The following is a 19,213-nucleotide window of genomic DNA, read 5'->3' as shown; positions in this document are numbered from 1 at the left end:
GACACCTGCAGAGAGAAGCAAGCACTTCTTGTGGTTTGCATCAAAAGCCCTATAGTAAGCCTAACACCATGTCTGCTCTAGCAGTTACTCAAACACGCTCCTTTACAAGTGACTTGCCTGCTTTAGCTGTATGGGACCACAGCTGGAGTGCAGAGAGTCCTCCCTCTGGTCAGAGAGGCGTTAAACCCTGTTGTTCTTCAGTTAGGTAACCACAAGAGGTGATTCAGCACCCTCCTTCCTTAGTCTACGCTCTTGGGTGTCCCTACATTGGTGTCAAGCACAAACCACTGTGCCATTGCAAAGAAAACATCTCTAACAGTCATTTAGAGTGGTTTACTGCCGATCTTCAAATGCTTAGAAATGCAATCTGTAGGCTGGATCAGGCCATCCAGACCCTATCTATAGCATGTGGGCAGTCAGGCCATCCCAGGACTTGGCTGATCCAGCCTCTTCCAGGTGTCAAAGGAAGATGGTCTGAATCACCCTCTGATAGTACCCACCTCCGCACATCTGGCTTTGCAACCCCTTTGAGATACCAGACCCCATTTACAGCCACGTCACCTCTGGCAGTGAAAAGGAACGTGTTACTGTCTTGGATACCTTTGCACAATGCCAAATCCTTGGTTTAGACACTGATCTGCAGAGTAGTTACAGTTGTTCAAACACTTGCTGATCCTGGGTATTTATGGCTTGAAATTCCCCTGGGGAACATTCCTTAGAAAGCACAGAGCAATTTTAATGGCTTTTCTAAGCACCTCTGTTTTTTCTCCCTATTTAATCACTTCAGAGTTTCCAATTGTACACAATATTTTATTAAACTGTACAAACAGCACTGGCATTAAAAAAAATAATGTTAACCGTTCTAATTAAACATGATGACCAGCTGCACAAACTGTGAGCACAGATGCCCCCTGCATTTCATACAGCACAAACAAGGATTTCATGAGTCACTGGGCTGCAACCTTTCTCAGGACACTTTGCTTTTCTTGTCGATGTTAGGCACTTCTGCTCTTGGTCCTGCAGGATTCGGTGCCTGCAGTCACTGCCAACGATATCCCAGCTGTGCCTGCAAGGCTGCACTCCTCCAGCAGAGACAGAAGGGAACCTCTGAAAGGAATCTGATTTTGGGGTGACTCACCTTCTAGAGCTTCTCTTCTCTGTGGACTGAAGGGGTTGATGCAACAAAGCTCCAAATGTATACACTTCAGTTACAGCCTAACACCAACTTGGGTGACTGCCTAAATCTAAGGTGTTACAGAATCCTGTTTGGGTTTTGACTTAATTTTGACCCAGTATTTAACTGGTATCTCGGTGACAAGCAGTAACTGGGCAGTTCTACATCTCCCCACCCTCAGAAAACAGTGCGTCTTTGTTTAAACTGTGATGAAAGGATCATAGAAAATACTTTTTTCAAACCCATCTACATTTCCACAGACTGCAAAGGGATAGAACACACAGCAAAATGTCACAGATGGTGAAGGAGAGGACCACCCTCATCTGATGTGCTGTGCTGCCCTGTGACTGTTGGGTGCAGCTTGTTGACCGATGTCTACCATGCGTGCCAAAGAGCTGGGTCATAATTTAGAGCAATAGGAAGTCTATAAGCCTTTGCAAGGACTGATTACTACCCTGCAAGTAAAGTATGCCACTGCTGTGACTGGAAGGCCTGCGTCACGACACTTAAACGATGGCTTGAGGAAACCTCTTCCACCTTTCTCATGTGTTTTTAGGATAAAACTCTAGAAAGCCCAGTCCAGATTTTGCTTTGAATATGGCACGTGTGAGGACAGTTAACGCTTTAGAACAGGGGTTCTTGAGGCTTTCTGTTGGGCTGCAACTCCCCATCCTTCCTGCTCGAGTACTAAGTGTAAACCACTGGTTTTCTGTCTTGATCTTGACACCTGTCATGGCAACAATCCTCCTTTGGGGTGGAGTCCTCATCTCCATTCCCTCTGATTGAGATGCATGTACGTTGGAATGGACACCTGCAAAGCCTCTTTGTCCCAGCAGAGCAAAATTGAATTCTAACACCTGTGAACATTATTTTTAAAGTGTGTAGGGAGTAAAATTGCTTCTTCAAATCTGCACACATGCACGATTCTGCACATGTACAAGTGGAGCTTACCAAAGCATCCAGCCTGAAGTCTTCCTAGATACTCTCAGGCCCTGAGCAAACCACTTTTCTTTGGAAGAAGGTGGGCCTAGTTGAGAATTGCAGAAATGGGCACTAACATCACCAGAAACTCAAATACACCTGTTTTTTCTTACAGAGAAACCCACTGGCTGTGCGTACAAGTAGTGGGGAACGGGTTTTGGCACCTCCTCATTTTCAGATGCTCTCAACTTCAAGAACATTGGGAAAAGAGAGAAGAGAGACCAAACGATACCATAAAGAAACTTCATCATTAATGAAGAATGGCTGGCATCTGCTACAGACTGGAATAAGCTGGAAGCTTCCAGGCACAGTACAAACTTTCACTGAGGTGTTTTCTCGATGGTTCATGATAAAAATAACAATGCACAGTCTTCAGCTGACAAAGTGTTACTTAAACCATTACAGAGAATTTCTTCAGTAAGGCAGATCTCAGGAAAATATTTTCTCCATTTTAGGGTTCACAAAAGAAAAGTTGCTGAACATATTTTGGTCCATGCTGTTAATCAGTGCTCTGTCAGCACAGGACAGTCTGGGTTTTTCATTTAGAAATTCCTTGTCAAAGTTGCTACAGTCACTTGGAGATTTCTTCAAAAAAAGAAAAAAAATATTGGTGTCAAACCATTAATATTCAGATCTTCATTACAACGGTACTGGTCTTATCAGGCTGCTTCCTATGGGCTCAGCTCAACTAATTGGGAGCAAGCTCAGCTCAGCCAGGGAAATTTCAATGCATTTGCTCTTGGCCTTTTGCAGAATGATTAGTTACTCCAGCCCAAATGATGTACAGTAACATGTCAAACAGCAGTAAACTTCCATCTGAGCTCTTAATATCCAGCAGCCAGTGCTAATCAATTGCTTATTACCACCCTATTGAAGTAAAAATGGGAATTAATATTATATAGGAGGCACTGATCCTGTGATCCATGAATTCTGCCAGGCAAGGATATTACAGCTTTGTAACATGGCAGACCGGACCCCACAATTTAATAACACTCGTGAAGGACAGTAAAATGAAAGTATGATGAACTTACCAACTAAATCAAATTATATTATTGTTATTAATAGGAATTTAATAATTTAATAGGTCTGTTATTAGCCAACTGACTTAGCCAACCATCTGGTTACCTGAACTTTTCCTTCTTGACCTTCTGCAGTGCAATGAAAGATAAACCCTACAGAATGGGCTGTACTTACGTGGTTAAGGAAAGGTGTTTTAGGTGGCATCCAGACCTCTGCTATGGTAACTGAGAAGGTGATGAGTAATCTATGGTTTCTCAGGTGTGGGCATGCCATACCTTGGCTTATAGCCATCACAAAGTAGTCGTGATGATCAGCTCAGGCAGTCCAGCCAATAGAGTGATATAGCCAATAGACTTAATATATATTAATTCACAATTATCTTTCCAACAACTGTAAAGTGAGTGAGGCTGTGATAGATCCAAATTGTAGGTGGTTTTAGCTGCCTGTATCGGATGTACACAACATACCAGACATCTTGTTAACAATTTAATCTGCATTTGGACTTGTAAGTGAGAGTCAACACTTTGCATTCTGACTGCCCAAGACCAAGTTCCTCCATCTACTTTTAAACAGAGATACTGCACGTGCAGAGCAACTCCAGAAGATAACCCTGAACGTTTAAGGGCATTTTGAAAGTCTTCTCTTACTGCCTAAAACTGTCAGTTCCAGTATGAAGCAGACATTTATCCACCTTTAACATGCTGACTCTGTGAATCTAAACAGGATTTGAGGTCTCTGACATTGAAGACACATGTCTAAAGATTTTAGACACTGCCCCTAAATCGATGGGTTTATAACATTACTGTGGATCTTGGCTTTGGTTTATTGCGAATGCGTGCTGGAGGGTTTAGATATTTTAGAAATGAATGATTCAGGGAAGAAAGACATGAGATGGGTGGAATTGAAAGAAAGTGCATCCTTACCACTCTTGGTTTGAAAGGAGGCTCCATCCTTCTTTCCTCTAAAGCTTCCCAGTTTATTTCCCGGAAAAAGGCATGCTGGCGGATGTTCCCTCTTGCTCCTAGTCTCCTCTCAGGTTCTCTCACAAAAAGCTTGAATATTGGAGAAAGAGAAACGCCTTAGCCTTTTGTCAGTAACAGTGTATTCATGAGGACAGTCCTACCAGATAGGGTCTTAAACATTTAACTCAAACATGGTTGGTGAGGGTGTGAAGACTCTTCTACCATAATAAATTTCTGATTGGGGAACCAGTTTGGATTCTTAGCTTAACATGCCAAAACTGAGAGACCTTGGTCATATTTTGCCTTTGCAGGAGAGAGAGGACAATTTGCTACAGGGGCAACAACATAACATGTCTGAGCATGCAAATACAGGTGAAACATCTGGATTGCACTTGTGAGCTTTTTTCTGGACAATTTTTTTGTAATCAGAAAATATAAGCAAGATTTGTGAAAACACTAGGCTAGCCTGCTATACCTCTGGACACTTGGAGTGTCAGTATTTGACCCTTTATAATTAATAGAGAAAAAACAGTCACCTCAGGTGCAAATCATCTGACCTCCTTTACACACTTAAAGATGAGATAAAGGAGTGCTTGCTTCTTTCCACTGTTGAGCTCAGATACTGACAACAATCTACTTTGCCAAAAGACTCCCCATTCATATAGCTTGTGTTTGCTGCACATGGCAGGCTACAAGTCCTGTGGATGACTAATTGTGCTGAAGATGGGGGAAAAGCTAGAAGTGGGGGCATTTATTTTCCCCATTGGCTACATGCAGGTCTAAGCCCACTCTTCATGTATGTACATCTTATGTAGTGTAAACACAGCCCGTTTTGTCATACATGTTTTTTGTGGCGATGCAGGAGCCATTTGGCTCTGGAAGCAGCTGAAATGTTTCTGGGGGAGAGTTTCAGGAACACTGAACGCTTCAGAGCTCCTCTCAGCATTCACGAGCAGGATGCATTGCTGAAGTATTGCTGTAATGATGGGTGTGGATAGTTTAAAATTCATCTTTACATCTGCAGTAAAGTATCTGGAACCTCCAGGCCAGCTGGCCCATAGAGCACCAGATCCTAGGTCCCTCTAAAGTCAATGGGGAGATAGAGTGGCAACATGTGATAGCAGGCAACCTGAATACAGCTGATATGTCCTACTGCAGAGGTAAGGGCAAATTTTCAAAATCACTTTACTGTTGGAGGTCATCTCAAAACGGACTTGGGTTACATATAGTAGAAGTTTCTTGCTACTCTGTTCAGCCAACAGTAGCATAAGATAGATACCACTCAGCAAAGAACAAATAAAAATATCTAATGCCAAAAGTGACAGCAAAAGAATCTGATGTATAGACCACTGAGGGCCTGGTTGAAAAAAATCCAGGCATTGGGTTTTAGTGAACACTGCAGGAAAATCTGGTGTCCTACAGATTACTGATTACACAGCAAAGCAGCATCCAAAGGTTACATTCTGTGCTGATAATACAGGCATTAGGCAGGCTGCAGTATGTAATTACCCAGAGTCAGTGGCAATGACAATAGCCCGTAAAGTAGAAATTCTTTTTTTTTTTTCCCCTAAGCAAGGAAGGTGTTTTTGTTGGTATAAAGATGATTGCTACCTCTAATTCTGACACAAGCACAGGTAGTTTGTGCAGAAAGATGGCAGTGTATGTCCCAGAAATAGATGTTCAAGATCTCAGTCAGCTATGGTACATCTTCCTGAACAACTGCTTTTGATAGTTTTCATCATTACCATTTTATAGTGATACCTAAACATCTGAGCTCCACTGCACAGATGCTAAAAATAATCTTCTGTTCTCCATGTTTTTGTAGTGGAATGCTGTTATGTTGTGCTGTCACTTTGTAAATGCAAAAGTCAAGGTAGGGACTGTAGGTCAAATACGACTAAAATCTTGTGATGAACAAGTTACCTCACATCAGCTAAGGCACTATAAGCCTCTGTATATGCTTTCTCACCATGCTCCATCTCAAGTTAAAATGCCTCAGCTTAGGTCATGTTCAATGTCAGACCAAAGCCGAGATGAAGGGAGGTAACTTGTTAGACTAGCTGTTTTCACAACAGTCTCAAAACTATTATGCTGCAACAAGGCTTTTACCACCCTATACCAGGTTAGCTTCAGTAAGTAGTTCCTGTGCCTTGCCGGGGCACAGCCACCAATCCCCCACCAGGTTTCGAAGGTTCATCTACTGCCCGTGCTGTTTCTTCAGCCTCTTCAGGCCAGTCCCTCTGCTGCATCCTTCTCCTTGTCTCTCCTCCACCCAAGACACTCTCTCTCCTCCCTCTGCTTCTTCCAGGTCTCTCTTCATTGACTGCTCCCCTCTCATACCCCTTAGAGCTATTTAACTACTTAGCAGGAACCAGCCACAGCTGCACCTTACCTACATCAGCCAGCCCACTGCCCATGAAGCCAGCCCACAGCTGTATATTGTCAATGTTAATTAACCCAGCCTCATTCCTCTACAAGTTGTGACTACACTGCATCTTTATCTTACAACTCTAGAATAATTCTCATCCCAAGCCAAAAAGGCTACCACGCTAAACAGCATAGGGCTGAGAGCAGGCAATGAAAAAAGTCAGCAGAAGGGACTCTAAAAGACAAGGAGTATGCCTGTTAGAGGGAAACAGAAAAGTTCTCCACTCAGAAAGGATACTATGCATTGCTATGCAGGAGGTTCAAAGGGCCAAAAATCCAGATGACATGGTGCTACTACCTTGAGTAGCTCCACCACTTCAGGCCACAGCTTAGGCTTTGTTTTCATGCTCTTTAGCACAGTGCAAAGATGCAAAATATTCTCTACTGAAAATCAAGCTGAACACCAAAGCCATCTACCCTAGATGTCCTCGTATCTCTGAGGCACAAGAAGTGCTTCAAAGCTATAATTATCAAAGAAGTCGCTGTAACCCTTAGTTCGAAGCCTGGCAGAACATCTCTTCCAGGAGTTAACATGCCCTGCACCTTAAGGAATGCTCTGCGCTCAACTGATCTCTGCTGGTATCTGATACCCTGTGATCCTACTTACTGGATGTGAGGAGCCATCATCACAACTCAGGAGAAGGAAGACACAAAGATGGCCTTATGACAGGTCAGATGTGCTTTGAGGTCCACAGACAAGGAAGGGACTCTCTGGTCCTATCACACTAAATTTGTTTCTCTGAACAACAGCTGAAGATGCATAAATCAAAAATCACAGTTCTGGCAAAAAGACTTTCATTCGATGTGTAGTAATTCTTACCTTCACCAAAATGTCCTTTGCATCCTTGTCAAGCCAGCGAGGGTAGAATGGGTTATCCATACGGATAGACTGGAAAAGCTCCTCCTCATCTTGGCCATGGAAAGGAGATTGGCCAATAAGCATCTCGTACAGGAGGACACCAAAGGACCACCAGTCAACAGAGGTGTTGTACTTCTGCCCCAGCAATATCTGCCCAAAGAGGAGTGACAAAGACAGATGCAAAATGTCTATCATGAGTATTTCAACCTCAGAAGGGTGGGCAGCCCCTGAATTTTCAGTAGCTCCCCTTTGCACTGAGTGGGGTGGCAGAGGTGCTTCCCTCTGCCTGCAGCATGAGCCAGAGCATCTGCCAGTGGGTCGACGAGGTCCAAGTCACAGCCCCACCTGGGTGCCAAAACAGTCCTTCGCACTGCACATAACAGGTTGCATATAACTCTTAAGTTACTTGAACAATTCCTTGGCTACCAGAGAGATCTCAAACATAAAAAGTGACACAAGTCATCTCTTGCCTGGTCTCCAAGTTATCCCAAGGGTTCAAATCAGGTCTGTGAAGTCCAAGAAGACAAATGGCTAGACATTAGCATTTTGGGACTGATTTAACTCACACAAGCTATATTTTAAAATTACAAAAGTGGCAGTGTAAGGGTACTTTAGGACTATCAGTCAGTAGAAATGGTGTGGATCTATCCCAGCAAAACCTGCTCCAGGAAAAAGATGAGAAAGCAATTACTGATCTGTCCTTTTGAGACCAACTGAGTTACAGGTGGAGCGATGGGAATTTGTCCTCGGTCAGTCCACTGGCTTGTGCCTTTCTGTGTCAGCTATAAAGTGAAGACTACATCCAGACATCAAGTGTGTGGGGGCCAGGGGGCGTGAGCTAGAGTGATAACCTCCCCTAAGAAGGGAGGTGGCATTTCCTTCCCCAACAAACTTGGCCAGACACCACCAAGTTCTCAAACTTCCCCTCTGGGGAAGAAAAATTAATCTCACCTGCCTTTAACTATCTGTTACGGAGCTACCTAGGGCTGAACCAGTTATCATTAGCTCATTTTGTAGTTAAGAAAGAGAATTAGTCCAATTTTAGACATCCAGCTAAATATTCACCTGCTGCAAAATACAGCCCCCCATTTGTCTCCTTTGGTTATCAAGAAGCCTAGACAACTTGCTGATGTACAGATATTTATATTGTGGATGCCTAAAGGTACTTGCAATGACTATGATGTGTAGGATCCTTATTATTTTAGAGCTGGAGAGGGCAATAGTTCATATTAAGGCACAGTCCTTAGTCTTGAGGCCACAGCTTGGTTACAATGTGATCGCCTATGCTAGAGCTACGGTGTAGGCATCAGTGACAAGTCCTGGCTTAATGCCAGTGAAAACAGCTATCCAGATCAGTACATATGAAACTGCTGATAGCTGAAAAAGTATGACTTAGAGAGGCGATCTTTAGTGCTAGCTCTGAGGTATAGTAGAAATGGGTGAGTAATTTCTTGACTGTTTTCATACTTCATCTTCACCTTGATGCAGGTGGCCAAGGGGGCCAGCAGCGCCCTGGCCGCTGTCAGAAGCGCTGTGGCCGGCAGGGCCGGGGCAGTGCCCGTCCCCCTGTGCTGGGCACCGGTGCGGCCGCCCCTCGGGGCCTGGGCTCAGGGTCGGGCCCCTCAGGGCAGGGGGGACGCAGAGGGGCTGGAGCGTGTCCAGAGCCAGGCAGGGGCTGGGGCAGGGGCTGGGGGGGGGCGGCGGGGGGAGCTGGGGGGGTCAGCCTGCAGAGGGGGGGCTCAGGGGCACCTGGTGGCTCCCTACAGCTGCCCGGCAGGGGCTGTAGGCAGGGGGGGTCGGTCTCTGCTCCCAGGGAACAAGCGCCAGGACACAGGGAACCGGCCTCAAGTTGGACCAGGGCAGGTTTAGATGGGATATTGCATCTAGTGTTAGGACAAGGGGGAATGGCTTTAAACTGAAAGAGGGTAGATTTAGACTAGATATTAGGAAGAAATTCTTCCCTGTGAGGGCGGTGAGGCACTGGCAGAGGCTGCCCAGAGCAGCTGTGGCTGCCCCATCCCTGGCAGGGCTCAAGACCCGACTGGAACCTGGGCTGGTGGAAGGTGTCCCTGCCCGTGGCAGGGGGGTGGGACTAGATGATTTTTAAGGTCCTTCCCAACCCAAACCATTCTGTGATTCTATGATTAGGAGAAATTTCTTCACTGAAAGGGTTATCAAACATTGGAACAGGCTGCCCAGGGAAGTGGTTGAGTCACCATCCCTGGAGGTGTTTAAAAAACGTGTAGACGTGGCACTTAGGGATGTGGTTTAGTCATGGACTTGGCAGCCTCAATGATCTTAAAGGTCTTTTCCAACCTAAATGATTCTACGGTTCTATGATGTATTGCTTGTAAATTGCCACTTGGACTCAGATTAATTTTATTCCCTAAAAGTTATGTGTTTTATTAATTTAGTTATCCAGAATCTCTCTGTAGTCAATGGTGAGAAAACGGTGATTTAACTGACTTACACGCCTAAGATGGGAAGGGATGACTTGTCTTCTGGGATGCTTGTCCTTCTACAACAGTATAAAGTGCCACCTAATCCTTCATTTTTAGATTAATTTTCTCACATTAGGTGAGAAGTATCCCCCTCTGATGTACCTGTGGCATCTAGCAAAGCAGCACTTTAATGTCAGAATTCTAAACCCAAGCTTCTGTAGAGTTCTCACGACTAAGACATCTGTCTCTGAAAATGCCAGAAAAGGAGATGCAAAAAGGACAAAAAAGCTGTTTGAATGTAAGATGCAATACATGCAAGATGTTTCACTCAGAGCCAAAAAAAGGAATCAGCAAGACTCCCTAATATATTTCTTCTGGATCACTTATAAAGACAATAATCCCAACCTTTCCATCTGAAAAGACACATTATTTTTATAAGGCTTTACCTTTTTAAGTATAAAATGCCTGGAAATTGAAATTAAATGTTTTATGACAATCAAAGAAAAGATTTATTAGCTTTGCAATTCTCTGGAAAAAATAAACTCAGCAATTTCATTTCAGGTAAAATCTTTTTTTTTTTATCTTGCCAAATATTTTTTGAAATAAAAAACCTGCTTGTCTATTGACCCAAAGCCCCCTTATTTGCATGGCTGTAGCCAAGGTGCTGGGTCTGTAACAAATTACAGTCCTAGCAGGTGCATTGAAACACTGACAAAAAGTCCAGTGCTCCTGCCTCTGGCGAGAGACATGATCCATAAACTCTAGCAGTGGTTTCAATTTAGAGGTAAAATGGTTTATATGCACTCGTTGAATCTCTAAAATAAATGATGGTGCAGAAATAAAACTCTGAACTATTTTAGTCTTTCTCTTTTATATGAAGTAAAATCATAGATAATGGATTATCACTTGGTGCTCTTTTTTTTTTGATCAGAAAACAGCTTTTTTATTTTTAATAAAAGCATATTGAAGTGGAATAAAAGACAATTGCAGCTTGATGGCAGAGCACACTTACACCTGATTTTAGGCAATACAAATCCAATTGATTTGAAGAGACCAGCCCTTGTGTCAGCTGTGGTGTAATCTAGACCAGAATTGAGCCCTTGGTACACAGTAAAAGATCAATGAATTATAGTGGAGGGGAAAAACCCAAAAGCTTTAAAAGCTGTTTGGAAAGTACCAATATCCATCATGAAAACACTAAAATCAGGAAATGGGATCTTGAAGGGCAAATAAATGGATTTCAGTGTGATGTTGGACATGATGCATGGATGACTCGTAGGTTCTTCTCTGAGCTGAAAAATGTTTTATTTGGCCCCAATTTGTCACCTAATTAGTCAAAGCCTCTCCATAGCAGCATTGATCATTTTGTGAAGTCACCTGGTTAAGGGAGCTTTCTCTTTTCTGGAGAGATCTAGTCCAAAATATCTAAATTTACTAGGGGAAAAAAAAAAAAAAAAGGAAAAAAAAGAACAAGTTTCTGTCTGGGGAAAACTGGAAAGAAGTAAGGGGAAGGGCAAAGGATCTCGCTATGGGCAAACTGGAGGCTGGTGCCTGTGACCACACAGATTTATTGCATGGACACATGGAGGCCAGGTTCCTTCAGCTTTTTGCCACCAAGTATCAGTAGATTCCAGCTGCAGAAGGAGAAGAGGAGCTGCTGGTATGTTTTCGCATGGAGCCCGGAGCTTGTCTCCATGCAAGCCCCAGCCTTCCTGAGTCAAGGGGACAGAGCAGAACCTTAACACAAGCTACAAGCCCCTGCCTTGCCCTTGGTAGCTCAGGCACAGCCTGGCTCTGATACAAGTCCATCATCTCTAGTTTTAGAGCCTCCTTCACCAGAGGGCAATTTGTGGAGGCATGTCTTCCAGGGATGGATTGATGCAGTGACATGAGGTGCTCTGGCACTGTGCCCAGCCAAAGAAGAGAAGCAGGTAGTCCAGAGCCTGGAGTCAGGAGGTTGGGTCCCAGCTGTCTTCCAGACAGCAACACCTTTCCTCTGACTGCTGGCATTTAGAAAGGAAAAGTCAGGATGCACGACCACTCTCATGTTTATGTGTCCAGGCATCTCCATCCCTTTTACAAGCAGCTTTCGGTTGTTTTTTTAACTAGACAGACATTCAAACCTGTGCTCAGTTTTAAGGTTATGCCTTTGACGGCAGAGCCCTTTCAGAGCACAGAGTGCCTTACTCATCTCGGGATGGGGGGGATGGTTGGGATGCAGACTGTGTTTGCAGCCAGCTAAGAACCTGTCTGAGTAAGAGAGAAGTACAAGCTTGTGGGTGCCATCTCCATTAAAGCACATTCTCAGAGGGAATGTGAACCCCAATCTCTGCTTTATCATGGACCCAGCATCTTTATCTAAAAGGTGGTTAATCAATGAGGAGGGAAAATCAGCTTCAGGTGGGCATTTTGACCCACCTTTCTCTATTTTTTCTCTTAGTTTTTGATGAATATCATCCTTTAGAAGTGCCCATAGGTCCCTACCAGCTAACAAGGAGCTTGTACATCCGCGGAAGCCTACTGTTAACTAGCCAGGGAACATGTTTCCCATTCCTCATACTGTTTCTATCCCTGAATTGCAGAACCTACCTCTTGGAGCTTCTTCTTCCATGGCACAAACTGGATTTCCATTAAGCATTCTGTTTCTTAGTTAAGACAAGCACCACTTGCTTCCCAGGCCCATTTGCACAAAAAATGAACTAGACACAAAAATATACAATGCCAGACAGCAATGCACACTCTGAGTCAAACTGAAATCCAGTTTATAGCCTGCAACTTGCTCTAAAGCAGGTTATTATTCCTTGCACCCTCCACCAGTGACTGACAGTCATGTCTTAAGACACTTTATTTGTCCCACAGCAGCTTGCTGACCTCCCTGGACCCCACACCTACCTCAGGAGCGATGTAGTCAGGAGTCCCACAGAAAGTACTTGTCTTTGCATCTCCAAACATGTTCTCCTTGCACATCCCAAAGTCAGCAATTTTGATGTGCCCCTCATTGTCCAAAAGGACGTTGTCTAGCTTCAAGTCTCTGTGGAGGAAGAGAAGGAAACTCTTTTAAACTGTTACAGAACCACACAAGTTAATTCAGCAGTTACGCTTACTTGCTATCTGCCTCTAAGTAGCACCTATACGTTGCAATTAGAAATGAAGGCTGTGGGCCAAATGAGGAGCTGCTCTCCTGGGCTTTAATATCACTCTTCCTCATTCCTCCTGTCCCAGCACTGATTCATTTGCTAGAGAAGACTTTAACCAAGTCATCTTCTAAAAGCTGCCTCATTGGAGAATGCAGAACAGTGAAGCTAAAAAGGGCTGTGCACCAGTTGGTGCTTCTGCCCTAACAACCTGGAGATGGTGAGCAAGAAGCGATCAGCTAATGTTTACTTTCTCCTTCCCTGGGAGTCTCAGTACTCTCTCTGAAGCTGCTGCCAGATCTCTCTCCCAGTGCAAGCTCTACAAATGTTGGAAGAAGTAAGGGCCTGCAACCTCTGAATGGCTTGCAAAGGGTCAGAATAATCCCAGACCTCAGCAGAACACCCACCACCTTTTCACTGCTGGACTGCACTATCTGAGCCCTGGGGATTTACAAAGCCCTTCACACATAGCTGCCAAGCTGTTGTCAGAGGTTTCAGGCTCTGAGCTACTGTAGGAAGCAAAGAACCCAGTGAGAGAAAAAAAAATGCACAGAGGATGAAATAAAAGCGAGTGAGCTGATGAATCATGGCCATTCAGAATGAACAAAGAGGTCCTCATGTGGGAATAACCTCTGAAAGGTGAGAAAAACATGTAAAGAAAGAAAGAAAGGAAGGCTGTCGTGACTTCTGTGTTATATTTTTTATATCTTACCTAAAAGTTTTGTTTTTCTTTGAAATAATGACTCAGGGAGATATTTGGATCAGTGATGCTGCACTTCACCTGGGATGTAAGTACAATCTGGGTTACCTGGTCTCAGAGCACCCAGGTTCCTGCACTGCCTATCCTGTACTATAAATCACTGCTCCTTCTCAGGGCTCCCAAAGCACCCAGACACAACATTTACCTGTGCTCACAGCTGAGGATATAGCTCGTCTTTTCCAGCCTCTGCCTACACACATATTCTCATCTCAGGCAAGAGTCCTAACCATGAGGCTACTATATAGCTACCCTCCCTGTGACAACTGTTTTACAATGTGCTTTTTTCAGCAATGACTTTGAATCCCTCAAAGAAGGTAATTTCTAATGCATGATACTCCTGAGATGATTGTCTACAATTGCAGGAGAGATGTCTGCCCAGCCTCTCGCTGTGCAAAGCTCCTCATCTTGCTTCGGCCGGGTGCTGGTCAGGGTGGGGGACCTCGTAGTGCCTACACACTAAATTGTTGTCAGGGGGAATTGTTCACTGCTGCTAGAATATGACCCAAGAAAAAGTGGGAGTCATCAATCAAAAAGAAATATAGAGACAGCCAGGACATGTGCCTTCCAAGTGGCAGACATTTATGTTGTCACAATTTCCAGCTGGAATGACTTATTTTAGTTACACCACGGAGATCAATCTCTGGCTGTCAGCACTGCTTTTATTCATCTGGTAGATCGAAGTAAAACAAAAAACCCATCACCTACAGTTCGCTTTCATTATTTTGATGAGTCTCAAACTCATTAGCTCCAGGGGTTGGAGTTTCTGCCAAAAATGCCTCAGCTCATTCATTAAAATTTAAGCCAACATTTCCAAACGTGGGTGCATGAGACGGAACAGCTGGATTCATTATTCTTATTACATCACAAATCATGTAGTTTCAAAAATGATTTTTTTCACTTTCCTAAAGTGCTTAAGTTGGCTCTGACTGAGATACTGATGGCTGTGTGTTCTCAACTGACCTTGTTGTCAGTCTTCCATGAAAAAAGGAAAAAAGAGTAGAATTGGTTAAACCTTTTCTCTCAAAGCTTGATACCCAAAGCAATGCAGTAGGGACTCCTGGGAATGAGCTATTTCCTCCTATCACCGTGTTACCCAATAACTAGCTATCCCAATTTGCCCACATTTCCCAAGGCTCCAGACTCTAAACGTCTCTCCTTTCACAATGAAATGGGTCCCAAACCATGACGCACCACTGATGTAGCAATTTAAAATAAAAATGTGAATTATAAACAAAATGTCAGCATTAACAGTCCTGCCATGAACTCACAATGTCCTGCAGATATTTTTAATCAACTTTTCTGAGAAGTCTGAGTAAAAATGACAGACATGGCTAAGTGATTTGGGCACTTAAGAAAATGTTTCCCTTCAGTCATCCAGAACAATAATTAGAGCCAGAAACTCACTGAGACTCCAGAGATCATCTTAGCTTAATGCCATTGACATTGATCTCATGTTCACGCAATCACCATCATCAGTCAATAAAGACTATAAATGGCTCCCACATGAGTACTAATAATGAGTAATAACGCAAGTTCAGATGAATCAAAGCTTGTGTTTTAATGGGAGAGTATTATAAGCAAGCCATTCTCTTTTAGCATTTGTTCTAATGTTCACACTGCATGACAAACATTGAAATAAGCTCATCGTTGTTTCAGCAAACAACACTGCTTTGGCGAGCTCTCTCATTTGTTTGTAACAAGCTATTTGCTTCCTGTTTTTACAGAAAGCTGCAATGTAGTAACTAACTTTTGCCATGAAGATGAGCTGGACTAGAAGTCCCCAGAAATTCGGTTCCTCTTTTCAGCCATGGGAAAGCAGGCTGTGGGTTGGTTTCTGCAGCCCTTCTTGCCTCTGTCCTTTTATATGGGCCTGAAGCACACCCCTTGTGCATTAGATCAAAGCATCTGTGCATAACTTTGAGGGTCCTGCGGAAATCAAGCAGAAGCTGGAACAGGCAATTTTGCAGTGGAGGACTTCTCCTTGGGATTTGATAGATTGATGCATTGTGAGTTCATACCAGTAACTTTGGGACAGGGCTCCTGCCTGAGGGCAGCTGCCTGCAATGTCCCATCTCATTCCCATTGGGTCCCTGCAGACCTGCTGGTAGAAATGGGCACTTCTCATACACACTCTAACACAGGTTTGATGAACCTGAAAAAGCCCCCTCCTCTCTGCTTACTACAAGCAGAGCTTGAGCAGCTAGTTCAGATTCATGGTGGTAGGTGAGATGAATCCCATCTCCTCATGGAACTGTGTACAGCAGACCTGTTAATAACCCCAAAATGAAGGTATATCACTGTTGCCCTGCTGTTGTTACTTGAACTGAGCTCGTTACCACTGTCCCAGGGTAACCAGCACAGCAGATACACCAAATTTCTCATGGCTAGCTTGACTTTACCTTTATACACGGAAAGCTTAAACTGGGTGCTTATGCTGGGTGCTATATGAATGACTCGGTGTAAATGCATTGAAGGACAAGAAGTTTTAATGTTAACTGAAATAGGACTGGATTCTCAAAAAGGGCTCAAACCGGCCTTTTCTGCACTATCTTTTCAAAATAAAACAGCCAGTCTCTGTAAAAAGGCAATCTGCATAGAAATGCAATACCACTGGCAACAGTCTCTCAGTTACCATTAGAGTGCTTGCAGGGAAAGCTGAAATGGTTTAGCATACTAGACACTAAAGAATAAAATTACCTGTATATTATGCCCTTGGAATGGAGGAATTGAAGCCCGCATATGATTTCAGCAGCATAAAACCTAAGTGACAGAAAGCACATGTTAGAACTGATGCTTCTCCACAGGCGTTTCCAACTAGATCCCAAAAGATGGAAATTTTGTCTCCACAAAGCCAAAATGTCATGAAGTTCCCAGAAGGCTTGAAGTGTCTCCTGAAGGCTTGGGGTAACGGGGTTTTACAGGTAATTGCTGGATGATGTGAGATCCCCAAAAGCACGCCACACAGCTAGCAGCCCAACTCCCACTGAAACCACTTTGCAAAATGATAGAGATCTGGAGCCTACTCACTTCCAGGAATTTGGAAGCCCCACGGCATGGCTAGCTGCATTTTTTTGATATGTAACTGACTATGAGGACATGTCCTTCAGTGCCCAAGCATGTCTCCAGATCAGCTGTGGACCAAAAAACCACCACCCAGCTCCTACTGCCCACCCTGCCTCGCCTCAAGGTATGATCCTTGTCACAAGGAAGGCAGACCAGGTAGGGCCTGTGCCTCTCCCTTATTTACGTGTTTAAAATAATGAGTTACAGCGATGCACCAGACTGCAAACTGCAAATCACAGTTAATGCCTCAGGCCTCAGAAAAGCAGCTATAATTTGCCACATTCAGCAGCTGCTGCACAAACAGCAGAGCGGTCCCAGCAATGGGACAGGCAGGTGGGTGTCTGGGTTTGGGGACCACCACCGGTCCCTTTGGCTTGTCAAACAGACCTCTTTCTTCACTGCTCACATTTAGGACTTGCTTTGGAAATTTTATCCAAGACAGGAACTAGCTAGCAGCTTGGTCTGTTTGAGTTTGAGATCTTTGTTCTCAACACATATCTGCCTAAAGGACAGCACCACGTGCTGCTGCGAAGGGGCAGTGCAAGGCTGCAGCACCAGTGCACAGCGCAAGTGCTCTCCCAGAAGGGAACATAACCGTGGGATCGTATGCCCCTCCAGGGCTGTACAGCTCTGCTCCCTCAGTCTTCAATGCATTGGCCCTTAATTTTGAACATTCAAATGCTTCGGAAAAAATCATCAAACTAAACACTGATTTAAACAAAGGTCTGTTTTCCTTTTTTAATTATTAAATAAAAATTAATTCCTATAGTGGTTTCAATATTGGCTTTCAAAACACTTTTTGCTTGTAGAAGGATTAAAAGCACCTTTCATTTATTCTAATTCTTCTATTTACTTTAATCAAAGCTAAATAAATTTTTAATTCTCAGTTGGCGTATTAATTTTTTGTTTAAATTTACCTTTTGCACTTTCAATAGGTTTTTATCTCTCCCCTCCCCAAACCTTAAAGGGGAAAAGGGAAAATTCTATTACTTCTAACAAACAACAGCTTCACCTTTTACCACTGAACTGGCAACCTCAGCTTAAGCAGGTCCTGCAGCTTGGCTACAGGCCACCCAGTGTTGTAAAGAACAAGAAATTTGGTTCCACAGACGGCTGAAAATGCATCTGGGGGATTTCTTTGACAGTGGTAAATCTGGGCTGGAGTTTAGATCCCCACCATGTCATGACTGGGGCCTCCAATTATGGGATGAGCAAGAACTCAACGAGGGCAACAAAGCAACCCCAGGGCTGCCGTAATTCACAGCAGACACCTGTAGCTTGCTTTAAAATGACCCTCATCCACTGGCATTTTTAAAAAGAAAAAAAGATCTTAGGATGCTTGAGGCTGTTTATAGACAGTGGAGGCACTTCCAGAGGCAAGGTCTCCGCTGGATTGCACGGTCCCTCTGTAGCCCCTTTCTGCCAGAAGGACCACAGTCCTGGGAAGGGGACTAATCCTACCAGCAGGGCAGGCTAAGGGACAGCTTCTATCCAGCTCAGTTCTCGCCTCTGAACAAATGTTTGTGAGACTGTGCTGAGGTCAGCGCAAAATACGGGAGTCAGGTCACAGGCTAGAAGGCGGTCCCTGGTTTCGGGCTAAAGGATAAGCCTGCAGGCAGATGCAATGCTGACGAGGGTGTAACAAGCAGCGTCTGTAACGCTTCCAGACAGAAATAGCTTCCTTGGTTGACCAAGAATGTAAAGCAAGGTCACGTCTGACTGAAATTAGCTGTGTGGATGGGCTCTAAAAAGCCTTCTGTGGGAGGGGAAAGAGGACAGGGAGAGGAAGTGACTGGATCTAAGTGCATCACTGAGTCGAGGTGATGACCTGCATGCCTGTTGTGTTCAGTTTGGAGAAAGCTGGGACAGAGGGTGATTCTTCTTCAAGCACAAGCACTATCCCCACTTTGCAGTTGGGTAAGGTGCAGAGAGGTCAAATAATTTGCCCAGGGTTTCCTCTACAGGACAGTAGCAGAGCTGGGAATAAAATCAAGATCCCTGGTGACTGCAGCTGCTGCCTTTGCTTCTCCCATGTGTGCAACCTGCAAGCCAAAAGGTAATGATAACATCTTACGTTGCTCTGGGAAGGTCAAACTTATGGCAGCTCTGGATATGGAACATGAGGTCTCCTCCATTGAGGTATTCCATCACAAAAAAGAGGTTTTCCTAGAGAATGAGACAAGATGACAATAAGGGGTGGGGAAGCGTGAAATAAAATTAAAAATGACACACACACACACCACCACCCACCACCCCCCCAAGGCACTTGAAAAGAGGAAGGAAAAGATTTCTGCAAGGGTTTTGGAAAGAAAGCAGTTTCTTTTTCAGATTCCTCCTTTCTCCTCTTTGTTCCCTAAGCTCATACTCGCCCTCCCTGCTCTGACTTGTATGA

At 44.1% G+C, this 19,213-nt stretch overlaps 1 protein-coding gene across 1 annotated transcript in view; it reads right to left on the bottom strand.

The window, feature by feature from the left end:
* Positions 1 to 1,498: 1,498 nt before the first annotated feature.
* PRKCQ (protein kinase C theta) overlaps positions 1,499 to 19,213 on the bottom strand; it is a 66,116-nt gene continuing 48,401 nt past the window's right edge. The window contains exons 15-20 of the mRNA XM_037390033.1: positions 18,896 to 18,987; positions 16,456 to 16,518; positions 12,757 to 12,895; positions 7,385 to 7,573; positions 4,099 to 4,227; positions 1,499 to 2,740 (exon numbers count right to left, since the gene is read on the bottom strand). Coding sequence (XP_037245930.1) covers positions 2,585 to 2,740; positions 4,099 to 4,227; positions 7,385 to 7,573; positions 12,757 to 12,895; positions 16,456 to 16,518; positions 18,896 to 18,987 — 768 coding nt within the window. The 3' untranslated portion in view covers positions 1,499 to 2,584. The remainder of the gene's footprint in view (positions 2,741 to 4,098; positions 4,228 to 7,384; positions 7,574 to 12,756; positions 12,896 to 16,455; positions 16,519 to 18,895; positions 18,988 to 19,213) is intronic.

This window comes from Falco rusticolus, chromosome 5, assembly GCF_015220075.1.
Source record: "Falco rusticolus isolate bFalRus1 chromosome 5, bFalRus1.pri, whole genome shotgun sequence".
Taxonomy (NCBI): domain Eukaryota; kingdom Metazoa; phylum Chordata; class Aves; order Falconiformes; family Falconidae; genus Falco; species Falco rusticolus.
Note: the sequence above shows the minus strand (reverse complement) of the source record. Positions and strands in the feature narration are given on the sequence as shown.